The sequence below is a fragment of the Hyla sarda genome, chromosome 5, assembly GCF_029499605.1.
Source record: "Hyla sarda isolate aHylSar1 chromosome 5, aHylSar1.hap1, whole genome shotgun sequence".
In the NCBI taxonomy this organism is placed as follows: Eukaryota; Metazoa; Chordata; class Amphibia; order Anura; family Hylidae; genus Hyla; species Hyla sarda.
Genome location: NC_079193.1, coordinates 22,374,932 through 22,392,206, shown reverse-complemented (window position 1 = coordinate 22,392,206; position 17,275 = coordinate 22,374,932). Strand labels below are relative to the sequence as shown.

The following is a 17,275-nucleotide window of genomic DNA, read 5'->3' as shown; positions in this document are numbered from 1 at the left end:
TCATTTACAAATCTGTTTATCTTTCTGGCACCAGTTGATTTAAAAAAAAATAAAAAAATAAAAAATTTCCACCGGAGTACCCCTTTAAAAAGACTGTTAAACCAGTGTTTCCCAACCAGTGTGCCTGTAGCTGTTGCAAAACTACAACTTCCAGCATGCCCGGACAGCCGAAGGCTGTCCGGGCATGCTGGAAGTTGTAGTGTTACAATAGCTACAGGCACACTGGTTGGGAAAAAATGGGTTAACCCTTAGGGGGTTGATGTAGTTGTAGGAGTACTTTTTTATTTTTATTTATTTTTTTGGCAGGAAAGGTTGTACTACTACTAAAAATACATCTCACAGGACTGAGAAACCATTAAAAAATATATATCAATTCAGAAATAAAATAACTAAAGAGAGTCCTCAAAATGAAAAATGAAAGAAAATTCTATCCAATAAGACATTACCAGTAGGGTCACAATTATTTTGTCATGGATAACAGTTACATAATAGGATCACAGTATATCAGATATTGCCTCTAATTGTGGCCCTTGAGAAAATTCCTGTCTCATCACAACATGTTTCTCCCCTCCCTTCAATGACGAGGTTCATCAGGGGACACGAGAGAGGATACAAAAATAGATACCATGGTATAAAAAAAGGTGCAAAAAAAAGAAACCACGTGCAGGAAAGTAAATATTGAGGTCCACGACAGGACCACTCACTTATCATACTCCCTGACATTATACACAGCCAGATATGCAGCGGAGCCGACTTTGTATAATGTCAGCGTGCCGTTCCGCAGTGCAGAGTCGGCTTTTTATTACGTCAGGGGGTGAGAAGCCTATCGGGTCAGGCTGAGGCTGCCGAGCGTGTGACTGCCCAGGTCAGGATACCGCATGTGGGGAAATAGGTGATCTTCAGACATATTTCTGGAGAGGACATGAACATTAAAGGGTTACTCCGCAGGAAAGCATCTTATCCCCTATCCAAAGGATAGGGGATAAGATGTCTGATCACAGGGTCCCGCTGCTGGGAACCCCCACAATCTCAAGGGCAGCAGCAGCTTCGAGCTTCCTGCTTCGTGACGTCCCACCACGCCCCCTCCATTCATGTCTATGAGAGGGGGCGTGATGGCTACTACGTAGCCATCATGCCTCCTCCCATAGACATGAATGGAGGGGGCGTGGCGGCTGAAGTTGCCAGTCATCCAGCATGGAGCGGAATTTGCTCCGTGCCCCGGATGACTGGGGTGCCACAGCAGTAATGGCGGGGGTCCCCAGTGGCGGGACCCCTGCAAATAGACATCTTATCCCCTATCCTTTGGATTGGGAATAAGACGTTTTCTGGCGGGGTACCCCTTTAAACACCATTCTACATGAGATGTCAGAAATAATTCAGAACACCAGTGCTTTACCGTGCGCGGCCTCCCATCAGCTGACCCGCGCATACGCCACACAAACGCCACTACAGACCACTGCCGGCTTGTAGAGGATCAAACTCATTCTACAGCACAATAGGAGAATACCGCCCCCCCTCTCCAGGGATCTAAAGGAGGCAAGAAGGATATATTTTGGACTAGGTTCATATTAGTAAAAATAAAAAGCACTTACCACCCCAATGTTATTTCTGGAGTCCTCGTAAGGTATGTTCTCATGCTGCAAAGAGAAGACAAACATTAGATTTAATTTTACAAACTCTCATTTCTGACCTTTTGCTGCAATGTATCAGTGAAGGTAAAAAATGTCTCACGATTGGAATCTAGAAAGTTTATATTGGCTGAAACAAATTGTTTTAAAGAGTCCCTGTCATGATCTTGTTACATTTTAGAATCCTCCCAGATCACCGCCCCCATCATGATAAACCACCCCCTGCCTTTATTTTTATTATTTTTTAGTTTTCTACCTTGATATTGCTCTGTATTTTCTGCTCAGTCTCAGTCAGAGTCACAGACTGGGAAGGGGGTGTTCCCCAGCAGGCTGTGACATCATCTGAAGCCATACAGGGGAGAACTTCCTCCCTCACTCTGCTACACACAGCCCAGAGCAGTTCAGTGTGAGATGAGCTATGATTGGCTAAGGCTGTACATTCCCCCCTCAGAACTCCAGACTGCATTTCCTGTTTTTGGACTTCTGCCAGGCCAGCAGGAGGAGTTTAGCGTCTGTGCAAGAGATAGGGGGAAATGTGTTCTCAACAAGTAGGGAGACACCCAGTGGCAGCTTTTTTAAAACACAAAACAAACATAGAAAACTTTATTTATTTATTTTTTTAAATAAAAGTACATTATTACATAAAGATTTTTTTATTTACCACAAGGGGTGCAATAGCAAAAAATTAGTTTTAATGAGAGTGCCAATCGGCTACATTCACACAGTGCATTTTTTTTTTTGGCATTTTAAAAGTTAGTTGAATGTTTTGCAGCACGGATATTGACAGTGTGGTGTCCAAAGGTGAAGGTGCATTTACATAACAGGTTTGTACACATGGTTTAGGAAGTTCAGAACCATATAAGCCAAAACCACAAAAACCTTATACACACACAGTTAGCATACGGTTCTCTTTGAATACAATACAAAAACTTTTAGGGTTTCGAAACACTGTCTTTTGCACGCCAAAACAAACGGACTGAACAGAAAGAGCGGCAAATCATACATGGCTGGAGAGACTCTTTTTGCGCCATGATCTGTACTTTTTTTTTTTATAAAATGTATTAAAAAAGTAGCAATTTTGGACTTTTTTTTTTTTTTTTTTTACGTTCACGCCGTTCACCGTACGGGATCATTAACATTTTATTTTAATAGTTCGGACATTTACGCACGCGGCGATACCAAATATGTCTATAAAATAAATTTTTTACGCTTTTTGGGGGTAAAATAGGAAAAAATGGACGTTTTACTTTTTTATTGGGGGGAGGGGATTTTTCACTTTTTTTTTACTTTTACATTTTTAAAAATTTTTTTTTACACTTGAATAGTCCCCATAGGGGACTATTCATAGCAATACCATGATTGCTAATACTGATCTGTTCTATGTATAGGACATAGAACAGATCAGTGTTATCGGCGATCTTCTGCTCTGGTCTGCTCGATCTCAGAACAGAGCAGGAGACGCCGGAAGGGGAGGGGACCTCCGTGCGGCGTTCTGAATGATCGGATCCCCGCAGCAGCGCAGCGGGCGATCCGATCGTTCATTTAAATCGCGCACTGCCGCAGATGCCGGGATCTGTATTGATCCCGGCACCTGAGGAGTTAATGGCGGACGCCCGCGAGATCGCGGGCGTCGGCCATTGCCGGCGGGTCCCTGGCTGCGATCAGCCGCGCATGACACGGGCATCGCTCCGATGCCCGCGGTTATGCACAGGACGTAAATGTACGTCCTGGTGCGTTAAGTACCACCGCACCAGGACGTACATTTACGTCCTGCGTCCTTAAGGGGTTAAACCAGACTAAACGAGCTACCAAACCAGGCACAGCAACTCCCAAAAGTACAGAGCTGTTAAAGAATGAAGACAATGTAGCAGAGGACAGTAATATTGGCGTCTATCATGATCATTTGATGCATCATCACTATGAATTACATTAAAGGGGTACTCCGCTGGAATTTTTATTTTTTATTTTTATTTTATTTTTTTAAATCAACTGGTGCCAGAAAGTTAAACTGATTTGTAAATTAATTCTATTAAAAAATCTTAATACTTCCAGTACTTATCTGGTGCTGCATACTCCAGAGGAAATTGTGTAGTTCCTTTATGTCTGACCACAGTGCTCTCTGCTGACACCTCTGTCCATGTCAGGAAATGTCCAAAGTAGGAGCAAATCCCCATAGAAAACCTCTCCTTCACTGGACAGTTTCTGACATGGACAGAGGTGTCAGCAGAGAACACTGTGGTCAGCCAGAAAGGAAATTCAAAAAGAAAAGAACTTCCTGTGGAGCATAGAGCAGCTGATAAGTACTGGAAGGATTAAGATTTTTTAAATATAAGTAACTAACAGTAAAATCTGTTTAAATGGGTATTCCAGGAGAAAACTTTTTTTATATACATCAACTGGCTCCAGAAATGTAAAACAGATTTGTAAATTACGTCTATTAAAAAATCTTAGTCCTCCCAATAATTATCAGCTGCTGAAGTTGAGTTGTTCTATTCGCGCGGTGTTAGCAGATGGTGGGCGATGGATACAAGGGCTGCAGCGCTTGCAAGGCAGGTACTTCAGGTGGCGTCCTCGTGTAGAGAGCGCGCGCTCCCGGTCTCTGACCGCGCGCTCAGAAATGTCCGTGTGATAGCCGGTAATTGCTAGCAATTACCGGCTATCACACGGACATTTCTGAGCACGCGGTCAGAGACCAGGAGCGCGCGCTCTCAACATGAGGACGCCACCTGGATTACCGGCCTTGCAAGCGCTGCAGCCCTTGTATCCATCGCCCACCATCTGCTAACACCGCGCGAATAGGAGTCGGCAGAGACTCCAGCGGTGCGCTCTCAGGCCAGAGAGCGCTCTCAGGCCAGAGAGCAGGGACAGACGGCTGCCTGACATCGCTGAGGACAAGCAAGGAACGGTAAAGATACCTCCCGAGAATTGCATCAGGATCGGTGAGCTAAACCTTTCTCAAACACTATGCGCATAGTTTGAATTTACTGCAGACATTTGATTTACCTGCGCTGTGGAATACCGCATCCTAGGATTACTCTATATAACATACAGAGCGACATCTAAGTCTGAGGCCACAGACACCTGAATATTATTCAACTACCATTCTACTGTCATAAAACAACATTTATAAGTGTGAAAGACCGTGACATATATTTTCAGGACTGCACTGGCACTTTTATGGACATTATCTACATACAAATATTATCCAGAGTGCCGATTTGAATTAGCTGCTATTTTTTCCAGTGTTCTCATACATCTTTAAATATATATATATATATATATATATATATATATATATATATATATTTTTATTTATATATGAATTTTATGATTTTATATATTTTATAAATCTTCTGATTCCGTGGATTTACAAGGGCCCTGTGATCCCGGACTATCAGTTGATAGAAATTAATTAATAAATATTTCATACATCTTAAACCAACAAGTGTGTTCCTTATCCAAAGACCTTGAGCCTCAAAAATCCTTTTTGTCTAATTAACAAATCTGTTTAACTTTCTGGTACCAAATGATTTAAAAAAATAAATTAATAAATAAAATTTAATATAAAAAACATGTTTTCCAGGGGAGTACCCCTTTAGGTGAAGTATATTAGGAAAATGCCCTCAGTTAATATATACAGTGATTCAGAGCTGACTGTGTGTGGTATGAGTGTACAGGGACCCCGCCTGTAATATCAGCCTGATACTAGGTCACCGAGGAGAACCCTACAGGTCAGACCCGACAATCTGCTTTGCAGAGATAAGAGGACAAAACAGGCAAAGACGCATATTCCGGCCCCATTGTCTTCTACAGCAGCAAAGAAACATCCAATGTTATATTAGACTTAGGTTCATTAAAATAACAATAGGTTAGGCCTTAGGCCCAATTCCCAACCAGTGTGCCTCCAGCTGTTGCAACTATATATATCTAAATCCACCAAGGGTTTCCCAGGGTTTTCAATAATATCCAATTCCCTTTTGAGCCGAAGCCCAGATGGGACTAGTTCACAATTCTAGGGAGTTAAAAAAAATAAAGTTAAAATATAAACTTTAATTTTTTTTTATATTGTTAAAAATCCTTTATATACCCTTGGTGCTCATATATACAGTGATTAAAACTACATAGGGAGCAGAACCAGAGTTAGGTGGTTATTGTATCCACTCTTAAAGGGGTACTCCGGTGGAAAACTTTTTTTTTTTTGTTGTTTAAATCAACTGGTGCCAGAAAGTTAAACAGATTTGTAAATTACTTCTATTAAAAAAAAAAAAATCTTAATCCTTCCAGTACTTTTTAGGGGCTGTATACTACAGAGGAAATTCTTTTCTTTTTGGATTTCTCTTCTACCACGACCACAGTGCTCTCTGCTGACACCTCTGTCCATCTTAGGAACTGGTCCAGAGCAGCATATGTTTGCTATGGGGATTTTCTCCTGCTCTTCACAGTTCCTAAAATGGACAGAGATGTCAGCAGAGAGCACTGTGGTCACGACAGAAGAGAAATCAAAAACAGAAAAGCATTTTCTCTGTAGTATACTGTAAGGATTAAGATTTTTTTTTTAATAGTGGTAATTTACAAATCTGTTTACGGTAACTTTCTGGCATCAGTTGATTTATAAAAAAAAAAAAAAGTTTTCCACCGGAGTACCCCTTTAAACACAGGAAATATTGTAGTACTGATTGGCCATTCATTCATAAGTATTGTGACCAAATTAGGTTCAGTGCCCTTTATATTGATTCAGATAGCCTCGTAAACTGCAGTATAGACTCTCCCTATTGTGGCTAGAGATGAGCGAACTTACAGTAAATTCGATTCGTCACAAACTTCTCGGCTCGGCAGTTGATGAATTTTCCTGCATAAATTAATTCAGCTTTCCGGTGCTCCGGTGGGCTGGAAAAGGTGGATACAGTCTTAGGAGACTCTTTCCTAGGACTGTATCCACCTTTTACAGCCCACCAGAGCACCTGAAAGCTGAACTAATTTATGCAGGAAAAGTCATTAACTGCCGAGCCGAGAAGTTTGTGACGAATCAAATTTACTGTAAGTTCGCTCATCTCTAATTGTGGTCTGTCCCTATGCTATTAAAATTCCACACATGTGCACCCTTTCTCTCCACCCCACCCCCCCCCCCCCCCCAAGAGTAGGAGAAAATCCCCATAGCAAACATATGTTGCTCTGGACAGTTCCTAAAATGGACAGAGATGTCAGCAGAGAGCACTGTGCTCATGATGTCAGCAGAGAGCTCTGTGTTCCAAAAAGAAAAGAATTTCCTCTGTAGTATCCAGCAGCTTATAAGTACTGGAAGGATTAAGATTTTTAAAAATTGATTAAAAAAAAATAAAAATAAAATATTCCACCGGAGTACCCTTTAAAACTCCTTATTCTGCAACATAATAGATCACAGAAAATGTGCAGTTCCTGTTTGAACTGTGTTGTACTATTACAATACAGCACTGTTTCCCAACCGGGGTGCCTCCAGCTGTTGCAAAACTACAACTCCCAGCATGCCCGGACAGCCAACGGCTGAAAATGTGCAGTTCCTGTTTGAACTGTGTTGTACTATTACAATACAGCACTGTTTCCCAACCGGGGTGCCTCCAGCTGTTGCAAAACTACAACTCCCAGCATGCCCGGACAGCCGTTGGCTGTCCGGGCATGCTGGGAGTTGTAGTTTTGCAACAGCTGGAGGCACCCCGGTTGGGAAACCGTGCAATACAGTGATGATGTGGTCACAAAAACTGTGCCAGCGCCATCACTCACAGTTGTCAGCTGTATTATGCAGCCAACGCCCCATGGAGTGCAAATAGCATAGGAGAGAATTCACAATCCCGATTTTACCATCTTACTTCAAATCGTACAAATCTGCACCCCAATTCGTATCCATTGACCACCATTCAGTAATCATATCCAACACATGCATCAGTTTTGATCCGCATCCGAATTTACATCAGGGGTGTAAAGTCGTGGTTGACCATTATTTTTGGCCCAGATTTAAAAATCGGATCGAAATCGTGTCCGATATTTTTATCATTATGGCCTATGTAAATTGTATTGAATCGCGCGGCTGCGCGATTTAAATCAGATTTATCGCGCGCAATTTCTTTTTTTCACATGCGCAGTAGTGTCTTTAAACAAACTTTATTGCTCTTGACTTACATATAATTTTCCAAACATGATCAGATTTTTTGTGAAAAATTGGATGAAATTTTCAGCTGTGCGATTTTTTGGATAGGATTTTAAATCGGATACCAAACTATTTTTTTTAAATACAATTGCATACGATTTCAGGTAATCCGATTATGTCAGATTTTACTGTCTGTTAATAGATGGTAAAATCGTGATGTGAACCATGGGGAACTCCGGTGGAATATAAATATATATATTATATATATATAATATAATATATAATATATACATATATATATTATATATAATATATACATATATATATTATATATAATATATACATATATATATTATATATAATATATACATATATATATTATATATAATATATACATATATATATTATATATAATATATACATATATATATTATATATAATATATACATATATATATTATATATAATATATACATATATATATTATATATACATATATATTATATATACATATATATTATATATAATATATATAATATATATATATATATATATATATATATATATATAAATAATATATACCGTATATATATATATATATATATATATTATAATATATATTATAATATATATATATAATATAATATATATATATATAATATAATATATATATATATATAATATAATATAATATATATATATAATATATATATATAATATAATATATATATATATATATAATATATATATATAATATAATATATATATATATAATATATATATATATAATATATATATATAATATATATAAAATATAAAATATATATATATAATATATATATAAAATATAAAATATATATATAAAATATATATATATAAAATATATATAAAATATAAAATATATATATAAAATATATATATATAAAATATATATATATAAAATATATATATATATATATATATATATATATATATATATATATATATATGAGTATTTAACTCATACTCATTAAATACTCATCCCGTTTAGTTGGTCTAAGGCCCCTCATCTCAGCCAAGCCAGATTAGGCTGGGTCCACACTACGTTTTGTCCCATACGGGAGCGCATACGGCAGGAGGGAGCTAAAAGCTCGCGCTCCCGTATGTGACCGTATGCGCTCCCTTATGTCATTCATTTCAATGAGCCGACCGGAGTGAAACGTTCGGTCCGGTCGGCTCATTTTTGCGCCGTATGCGCTTTTACAACCGGACCTAAAACCGTGGTTGACCACAGTTTTAGGTCCGGTTGTAAAAGCGCATACGGCGCAAAAATGAGCCGACCGGACCGAACGTTTCACTCCGGTCGGCTCATATACGTATGGGACAAAACGTAGTGTGAACCCAGCCTTACCCTGCTCTGTACTGACGAGGGGCAAGTACCCCGAAACAGCTGTCTGCAGATGGGTGCTCTTTCCTTCTGGAGAGAGAGTTCTGGCTTGGCATTAATCCCGATTAGCTTTTTATATTCCGTAACTGGAGCTAAGCTGATACCAGGGAACATCGCCTGAAAAGGTGATGTAATGAGCTGATTTGCATATTCCCCTATATATATATATTATATAACCAAAGGATAAATTGGCCAGCACTATTGATCCAAACTATTGTAAAAGCCTGGCTTGCAGGTGCAAGCTGCTGGGCTAAATATACAGCAGCAGGAGAATACAGCAGCACACTGCTAGCACAAAGATATACCGTATTTTTCGTCCTATAGGACGCACCAGCGTATAAGACGCACCCAGTTTTTAGGGGCAAAATCTAAAAAAAATAAAGATTTTGAACCCAATAGTGATCTTCAACCTGTGGACCTCCAGATGTTGCAAAACTACAACTCTCAGCATGCCCGGACAGCCGTTGGCTGTCCGGGCATGCTGGGAGTTGTAGTTTTGCAACATCTGGAGGTTCGCAGATTGAAGACCACTGCATAGGAGTAATACTCACGTGTCCCCGCCGCTCCGGACCCGTCACCGCTGCCCTGGATGTCGCTCCATCGCTGACGCCGTGTCCCCGTCGCTCTGGAACGTCTCTGCTGCCGGCCGGGTATCCTCGCTCTCTGTCGCCGCCATCACGTCGTTACGCACGCCAACGCACGTACGCGACGACGTGATGACGAGGAAGGAGAGCGCCGGCCATACAGGGGATCCCTGAACGGAGAAGACACCGAGGAGGCAGGTAAGGTCCCTCCCGGTGTCCTGTAAGCACTAACCCGGCTATTCAGTCGGGCTGTTCGGGACCGCCGCGGTGAAATCGTGGCGGTCCCGAACAGCCCGACTGAACAGCCGGGTTAGTGTCACTTTCCCTTCAGACGCGGCGGTCAGCTTTGATCGCCACGTCTGAAGGGTTAATACAGGGCATCACCGCGATCGGTGATGTCCTGTATTAGCCGCGGGTCCCGGACGTTGATGGCCGCAGGGACCTCCGCGATAGGGGTGTATTCGCCGTAAAAGACGCACCAACTTTTTCCCCCCAGTTTTGGGGAAGAAAAAGTGCGTCTTATACGGCGAAAAATACGGTAGATGAAACATGAGTATATAGATAAAACATGAGTAGATAGAACATGAAAAGCTATACAGCTGTAATGCAATAAATGAAGATATGAAACTATGAAAATATGAGGTACTTAGCTTGCAAATTTGGTGCCAAATAGGTGGGACGGTCCACGCTATTTGGCGCCAAATTTGCAGGCTAAGTACCTCATATTTTCATATCTTCATTTATTGCATTACAGCTGTATAGCTTTTCATGTTCTATCTATATACTCATGTTTTATCTATATCTTTGTGCTAGCAGTGTGCTGCTATATCTCTCTCTCTATCTCAACTGGTGCCAGAAAGTTAAACAGATTTGTAAATGACTTCAATTAAAAAATCTTGACCCTTCCAGTACTTTTTAGCTGCTGTATTCTACAGAGGAAATTCTTTTCTTTTTGAATTTCTTTTTTGTCTTGTCCACAGTGCTCTCTGCTGACAGACACCTCTGTCCGTGTCAGGAACTGTCCAGAGCAGCATAGGTTTGCAATGGGGATTTTCTCCTGCTCTGCACAGTTCTTGATACGGGCATCAGGTGTTAGCAGAGAGCACTGTGGACAAGACAAAAAAGAAGAAATTAAAAAAAAAAAAAACATTTAAAAAAAAGAATTTCCTCTGTAGCATACAGCTGCTAAAAAGTACTGGAAGGGTAAAGATTTTTTAATTGAAGTCATTTACAAATCTGTTTAACTTTCTGGCACCAGTTGATTAAAATAAAAAATGTTTTCCAGCGAAGTACCCCTTTAATCCTTTAGATGCCACAGTCGTGCTTAGATAGAGGCCGTTTAACGTCCGTTACAAAATCCAATTATAGTCTACGGGATTTTTAAGTTATACGTTTTAACCCGTCATAGCTCGTACTAATAACGGACATTATTTTGTGACGGGAGAAAGTAACGAGAGAAATTGTGCATGCAAAAACATAAAAAACGGAAAAACGTATAGTGTGAAATTGGCCTAACAGGTAGGTGACACAGGACATACATGTACGCCTTGGCTGCCTGGTCCTTAATGCTCCAGGTCATAGATTTAAGCCTTTAGGTGTTTAATGGCTATGACGCTTTATTGAGCGTGAGTGACAGCTGCCACACCCCCTCCCATAGACTTGCATTGAGGGGGTAGGGTGTGACGTCATGAGGAGGCGGGGCTATGAGGTCACAAGCTCCCGGCTCCAGCATTCGGAACAGTTTGTTTCAAACGCCGAGTAGCGGAGTACCCCTTTAAGACGAAAACAGGCTAAATCCTTAAAGGGGTATTCCAGCTAAACAACATTTTTTTCGTATCAACTGGCTCCAGAAAGTTAAACAGATTTGTAAATAACTTCTATTAAAAAATCTTAATCATACCAGTACATATCAGTAGCTAAACTTGAGTAGTTCTTTCCAGTCTCACCACAGTGCTCTCTGCTAAAACCTCTGTCTGTCTCAGGAACTCTCCAGAGCAGGAGAGGTTTGCTATGGGGATTTGCTCCTACTCTGGACAGTTCCTGAGACAAACAGAGGTGTCAGCAGAGAGCACTGGGATCAGACAGAAAAGAACTACTCATCTTCAGCAGCTGATAAATACTGGTAGGATTAAGATTTTTTTTTTATAGAAGTCATTTACAAATCTGTTTAACTTTCTGGAGCCAGTTGATGTGAAAAAAAAAAATAGTTTTTAACTGGAGTACCACTTTAAGGAGTTACTTTTATTATCATGCTGCCTAAACCACAAGTCATTGGGAAGGGTTCTGGCGGCTCCTCCCCGCTTCGCTGGCCTTGATTGCTGGAGCTCTCCCTATACCCAAAGAGAGCGAGATATATCAATCAAATGTGGTGGGGAGGAATAAACGCACTAGGGGGCCGACCCCCAATGACTTGTGGGACGGGCAGCAGTGTTGACAGGTTCATTTTGAAGCCAAACTAGGATGCGTCCCAATTCTTACAGGTACTAACCTTGTTTCCTTGTTCTTTGACATGTGGATTAAGGATCTTTATAAAAGCGAAGAACAGCTGACGTATCCTGGAGTCTCCCACAAAGGTAACGCGCTTGTCCCTCAGGCAGCTTGTGGCGTCACTACAAGAGAAGTACAAGAGGTTAAAGAGACACTTAACCTCACTTTATTTACCGTCCCCTTGTATCTATGGCCAGATCTTAAGCATCCCTTAGTGGACAAAAACTGAGAATTCATCTCTCCCATTACTAGTATGCATTGGCACAGTTGGTAGAGATGGCATAGACTTTTTTACAATCTAAAGATAATATGTCAGAGCTCAGTATTATTTTACAGCCCATAACAGCTTATGAAAGAGGCACTCCAACTGGAGTGTGTCCATCAAAAGGGGTACTCTGATGGATTTTTTTTTTTTTAAATCAACTGATGACAGAAAGTTAAACAGATTTGTAAATTACCTCTATTAAAAAATTTTTTTACCCTTCCAGTACTTTTTAGCAGTTGTATGCTCCAGAGGAAATTCTTTTCTTTTTGAATTTCTTTTTTTGTCTTCTCCACAGTGCTCTCTACTGACACCTCTGTACGTGTCAGGAACTGTCCAGAGCAGCATAGGTTTGCAATGGGACAGTTTCTGATATGGGCATCAGGTGTCAGCAGAGAGCACTGTGGACAAGATAAAAGAAATTCAAAAAGAAAAGAATTTCCTCTGTAGCATACAACTGCTAATAAGTGGAAGGGTAAAGATTTTTTTAATAGAAGTCATTTACAAATCTGTTTAACTTTCTGGCGCCAGTTGATTTAAAAAAATAAAAAAATAAAAATTTCCACCGGAGTACCCCTTTAAACACTAAACCACAGGTCTCTGAACTAAATCCTTAAAGGGGTACTCTGCCCCTAGACATCTTATCCCCTATCCAAAGGATAGTGGATAAGATGTCTGATTGCGGGGAGTCCCGCCGCTGGGGATCCCCGCGATCTCGGCTGTGGCACCCCAGACATCCTGTGCACTTAGCGAACTTCGCTCCCTGCCGGATGACTTGCAATGCTGGGTGGCGGCTCGTGACGTCACGGTCATGCCCTGCTTGTGACATCACAGCCACGCCCCCTCAATGCAAGTCTATGGGAGGGGGCGTGACAGCTGTCACGCCCCCTCCCATATACTTGCATTGAGGGGGCGTGGCTGTGATGTCATGAGCCTCCGACACTGCACTCGACGCTCTAAACAAACGCCGGGTACAGCAGTGAGATCGTGGGGGTCCCCAGCGGCGGGACCCCCGCGATCAGACATCTTATCCCGTATCCTTTAGATGTCATGGGGCGGAGTACCCCTTTAAGGCTGCGTTCACATTTGGATTCTGACTACCATTCCACACATATGTCGGCAAAATCTCAAAGTCAGCTGCTGATGCGCGTGTGTGCGGAGAGGCGTGGGCCCCAAGGAATTGTATAAATACCCTGGTAGGGTAAGAAAGTTCACAGGTAGCGTCTCTGCAGGATCCTGACCATTGGTGTATTACACAGGAAACCCAAAGATAACTGTGTAATGCCTCATTTCACCTGTGGGGGCGCTAAAGGGAAATTCAACACCACAGTACTTGCTGATACTTCATACCTTGCCTTGTACTTGTGCATCATACAGCTGTACGGCTGCCATACGTTTTCCCCCAGAAAGCGCCCGCTGGATATAAGGTATCCGCACGTGTCATCTCCTGAAGAAACATAAGATGAGGTTATTGTGCTGTTACATTACTAACAATCATACACCCCCCCCCCCCTATCCTGCTCACTGAGGAGTGGCCTATCAGGATAGGTTTACATGGCGGATAATCTGCGACATGTCTGCCCGGAAAACACAGGCGGACATTGCGCAAATTTAAAATGTTCTGCCGGTGCTAGGACCGCACGGAAATGTGCCGCCTCCATAGACGGCAATGCGTTTCCGATCAGTGGACACCAAAATCAGAATTTGCGCTGTGGAAATTTTGTTGTGTGAACATGGCCTTATGGGATATCGATAGTGATATGCAGGGGGGGGGGGGCAGATAACTACCGTATTTTTCGTCCTATAGGACGCACCGGCGTATAAGACGCACCCAATTTTTAGGGGCAAAATCTAAAAAAATATACATTTTTAACCCAATAGTGGTCTTGAACCTGCGGACCTCCAGATGTTGCAAAACTACAACTCCCAGCATGCCCGGACAACCGTTGGCTGTCCGGGCAAGCTGGGAGTTGTAGTTTTGCAACATCTGGAGGTCCGCAGATTGAAGACCACTGCAGGAGGAGGTAATACTCACGTGTCCCCGCCGCTCCGGACCCGTCACCGCTGCCCTGGATGTCGCACCATCGCTGTCGCCGTGTCCCCGTCGCTCCGGAACGTCTCTGCTGCTGGCCGGGTATCCTCGCTCTCCGTCACCGCCATCACGTAGTTACATGATGACGAGGAAGGAGAGCGCCGGCCATACATGGGAATCCCTGAACGGAGAAGACACCGAGGAGGCAGGTAAGGTCGCTCCCGGTGTCCTGTAAGCACTAACCCGGCTATTCAGTCGGGCTGTTCGGGACCGCTGCGGTGAAATCGCGGCGGTCCCGAACAGCCCGAGTGAACAGCTGGGTTAGTGTCACTTTCCCTTCAGACGCGGCAGTCAGCTTTGATCGCCGCGTCTGAAGGGTTAATACAGGGCATCACCGCGATCAGTGATGTCCTGTATTAGCCGCGGGTCCCGGCTTTTTTTCAATTATCCCTTCCCCTAATAAAAGTTTGAATCACCCGGCATTTCCAAAAATAAAAAAAACATTATGTAAATAATAATAAAAATAAAGATATGTGGTATCGCCACGTGCGGAAATGTCCGCATTATAAAAATATACCGCTTTTTAAACCGCCCGTTCAATGGCGTACGCGCCAAAAAAAAATCCAAAGTCCAAAATAGCGCATTTTTGATCACTTTTTATACCACAAAAAAGTGATCAAAATAAGTCTGATCAGAATAAAAATGGTACCGCTAAAAACTTCAGATGACGGCGCAAAAAATGAGCCCTCATACCGCCCTGAACACGCAAAAATAAAAAAGCTATAGGGGTCAAAAGATTACCATTTTAAACGTATAAATTTTCCTGCATGTATTCATGATTTTTTTCTGAAGTGATACAAGTAGGGGATCATTTTAACCATATGGACCTACAGAATAAAGATAAGGTATCATTTTTGACAAAAAATGTTCTGCGTAAAAACAGAAGCCCCCAAAACTTACAAAATAGTGTTTTTTCATCAATTTTGTCGCACATTGATTTTTTTTCCCGTTTCACCGTAGATTTTTGGGTAAAATGACTAATGTCATTACAAAGTAGAATTAGGGACGCAAAAATTAAGCGATTATATATAATTTTAGGTGAAAATTTTTAAGAGTTATGATTTTTTAAAGTTAAGGAGGAAAAATTGAAAATGAAAAAACGGAAAAAGCCCAGGTCCTTAAGGGGTTAAGGCCCATTTAGTGGGCCGAAACGTGTCACCTGTGCCCACGATGTCCTTGTACTGAGGTTTTATCTTCAATAAATTGCTCTGTTGGATCTACCTGCGCTGGACATTCTATTTTCTTCATATATATTATTTATATAGTGTGAGCCCCCCCCCCAGTTTCTATCGTTTTTAGATGCCTATCTTAGCTCCGCCTTTCCATCCAGATATATACATACAAGCCTAGAAAACAACGTTTTGCTATCCCCTGTGATAGCGAGTGCACGACAGCCATATTTCCATATGAATTTTAATTTATGATCCAATTAGGGCTGGGCGGTATACCGGTTCATACCGAATACCGAAATTTTAGTGCTATTTTTCCCCATACCGCAATACCGGATTGGCCCCTCCCCCTCGGGAATGAATGAATTATCAGCCCAGCGCTGTCCCCACATCGGGGAATTAATCATATGTTACCCGCCAGCGCTGTTCTGCTTCCCGCCTCCCCCCCAACCAAATCATGTGACCCGCCAGCGCTGTTCTGCTCCCCCCACCAAATCATGTGACCCGCCAGCGCTGTTCTGCTCCCCCCCCCAATTAATTATCAGCCCAGTGGGGTACTACTCACATATGTCACCCGCAAGCACTGTCCAACTCCTCCTTGTTGGGGGCCACCGGCGCTGGAACTCTATACTGTACGCCAGTGGTCTCCAACCTGCGGACCTCCAGATGTTGCAAAACTACAACTCCCAGGAACAGCTTGAGGCCGACGTAGGTAAGTTAAAGTTTATTTTGTTTATCTTTTGCAGCCCGGGCATAGGTATACAGTGTACAGCAGTGGTCTCCAACCTGCGGACCTCAAGCTGTTGCAAAACTACAACTCCCAGCATGCCCGGACAGCCGTTGGCTGTCCGGGCATGCTGGGGGTTGTAGTTTTGCAACAGCTGGAGGTCCGCAGGTTGGAGACCACTGGCATACAGTATAGAGTTCCAGCGCCGGTGGCTCACAACAAAGAGGAGGAGGTCAGTGCTTGTGGGTGGCATATATGAGTAGTACCGTTGGCTGTCCGGGCATGCTGGGGGTTGTAGTTTTGCAACAGCTGGAGGTCCGCAGGTTGGAGACCACTGGCGTACAGTATAGAGTTCCAGCGCCGGTGGCTCACAACAAAGAGGAGGGGGACAGTGCTTGTGGGTGGCATATGTGAGTAGTACCCCAATGGGCTGATAATTGGGGGGGGGGGGGGGAGCAGAACAGCGCTGGCGGGTAACATCATTTGGGGGGGTGAAAGAAATACCGTTATATATACCGTGGAACCGCCATAAGTTACAAAAATACCGTGATACACATTTTTGGTCATACCGCCCAGCCCTAGATCCAATTACGCATCTAATCAGCAAAAAGAAAGGCCCCTAGAAAGCTTCCAGGGTATTGTCAGACATATTCGTAGGGTTTCATTCACCCGGCAGAGGCCCCGGTCTGTCTACTTAGTAACCACTGTACAGCTTGGATTTAGACTGTATGTAATAGTCGGTTCTCATGTGGGCGGCAAAGTGGAGGCTATTGATGTTGT

The 17,275-nt window shown here is 42.3% G+C and overlaps 1 protein-coding gene across 3 annotated transcripts in view; it reads right to left on the bottom strand.

Moving 5' to 3' along the window:
* Nucleotides 1-17,275, bottom strand: part of CASD1 (CAS1 domain containing 1) — an 83,606-nt gene that overhangs the window by 57,501 nt on the left and 8,830 nt on the right. For all 3 annotated transcript variants that reach the window (XR_008843797.1, XM_056518998.1, XM_056518996.1), the window contains exons 2-4: nt 13,858-13,954; nt 12,247-12,367; nt 1,593-1,637 (exon numbers count right to left, since the gene is read on the bottom strand). Coding sequence is in view for 2 of the 3 variants with exons in the window: in XM_056518998.1 (XP_056374973.1) it covers nt 1,593-1,637; nt 12,247-12,367; nt 13,858-13,954 (263 nt within the window). In the remaining variant the exon portion in view is untranslated. The remainder of the gene's footprint in view (nt 1-1,592; nt 1,638-12,246; nt 12,368-13,857; nt 13,955-17,275) is intronic.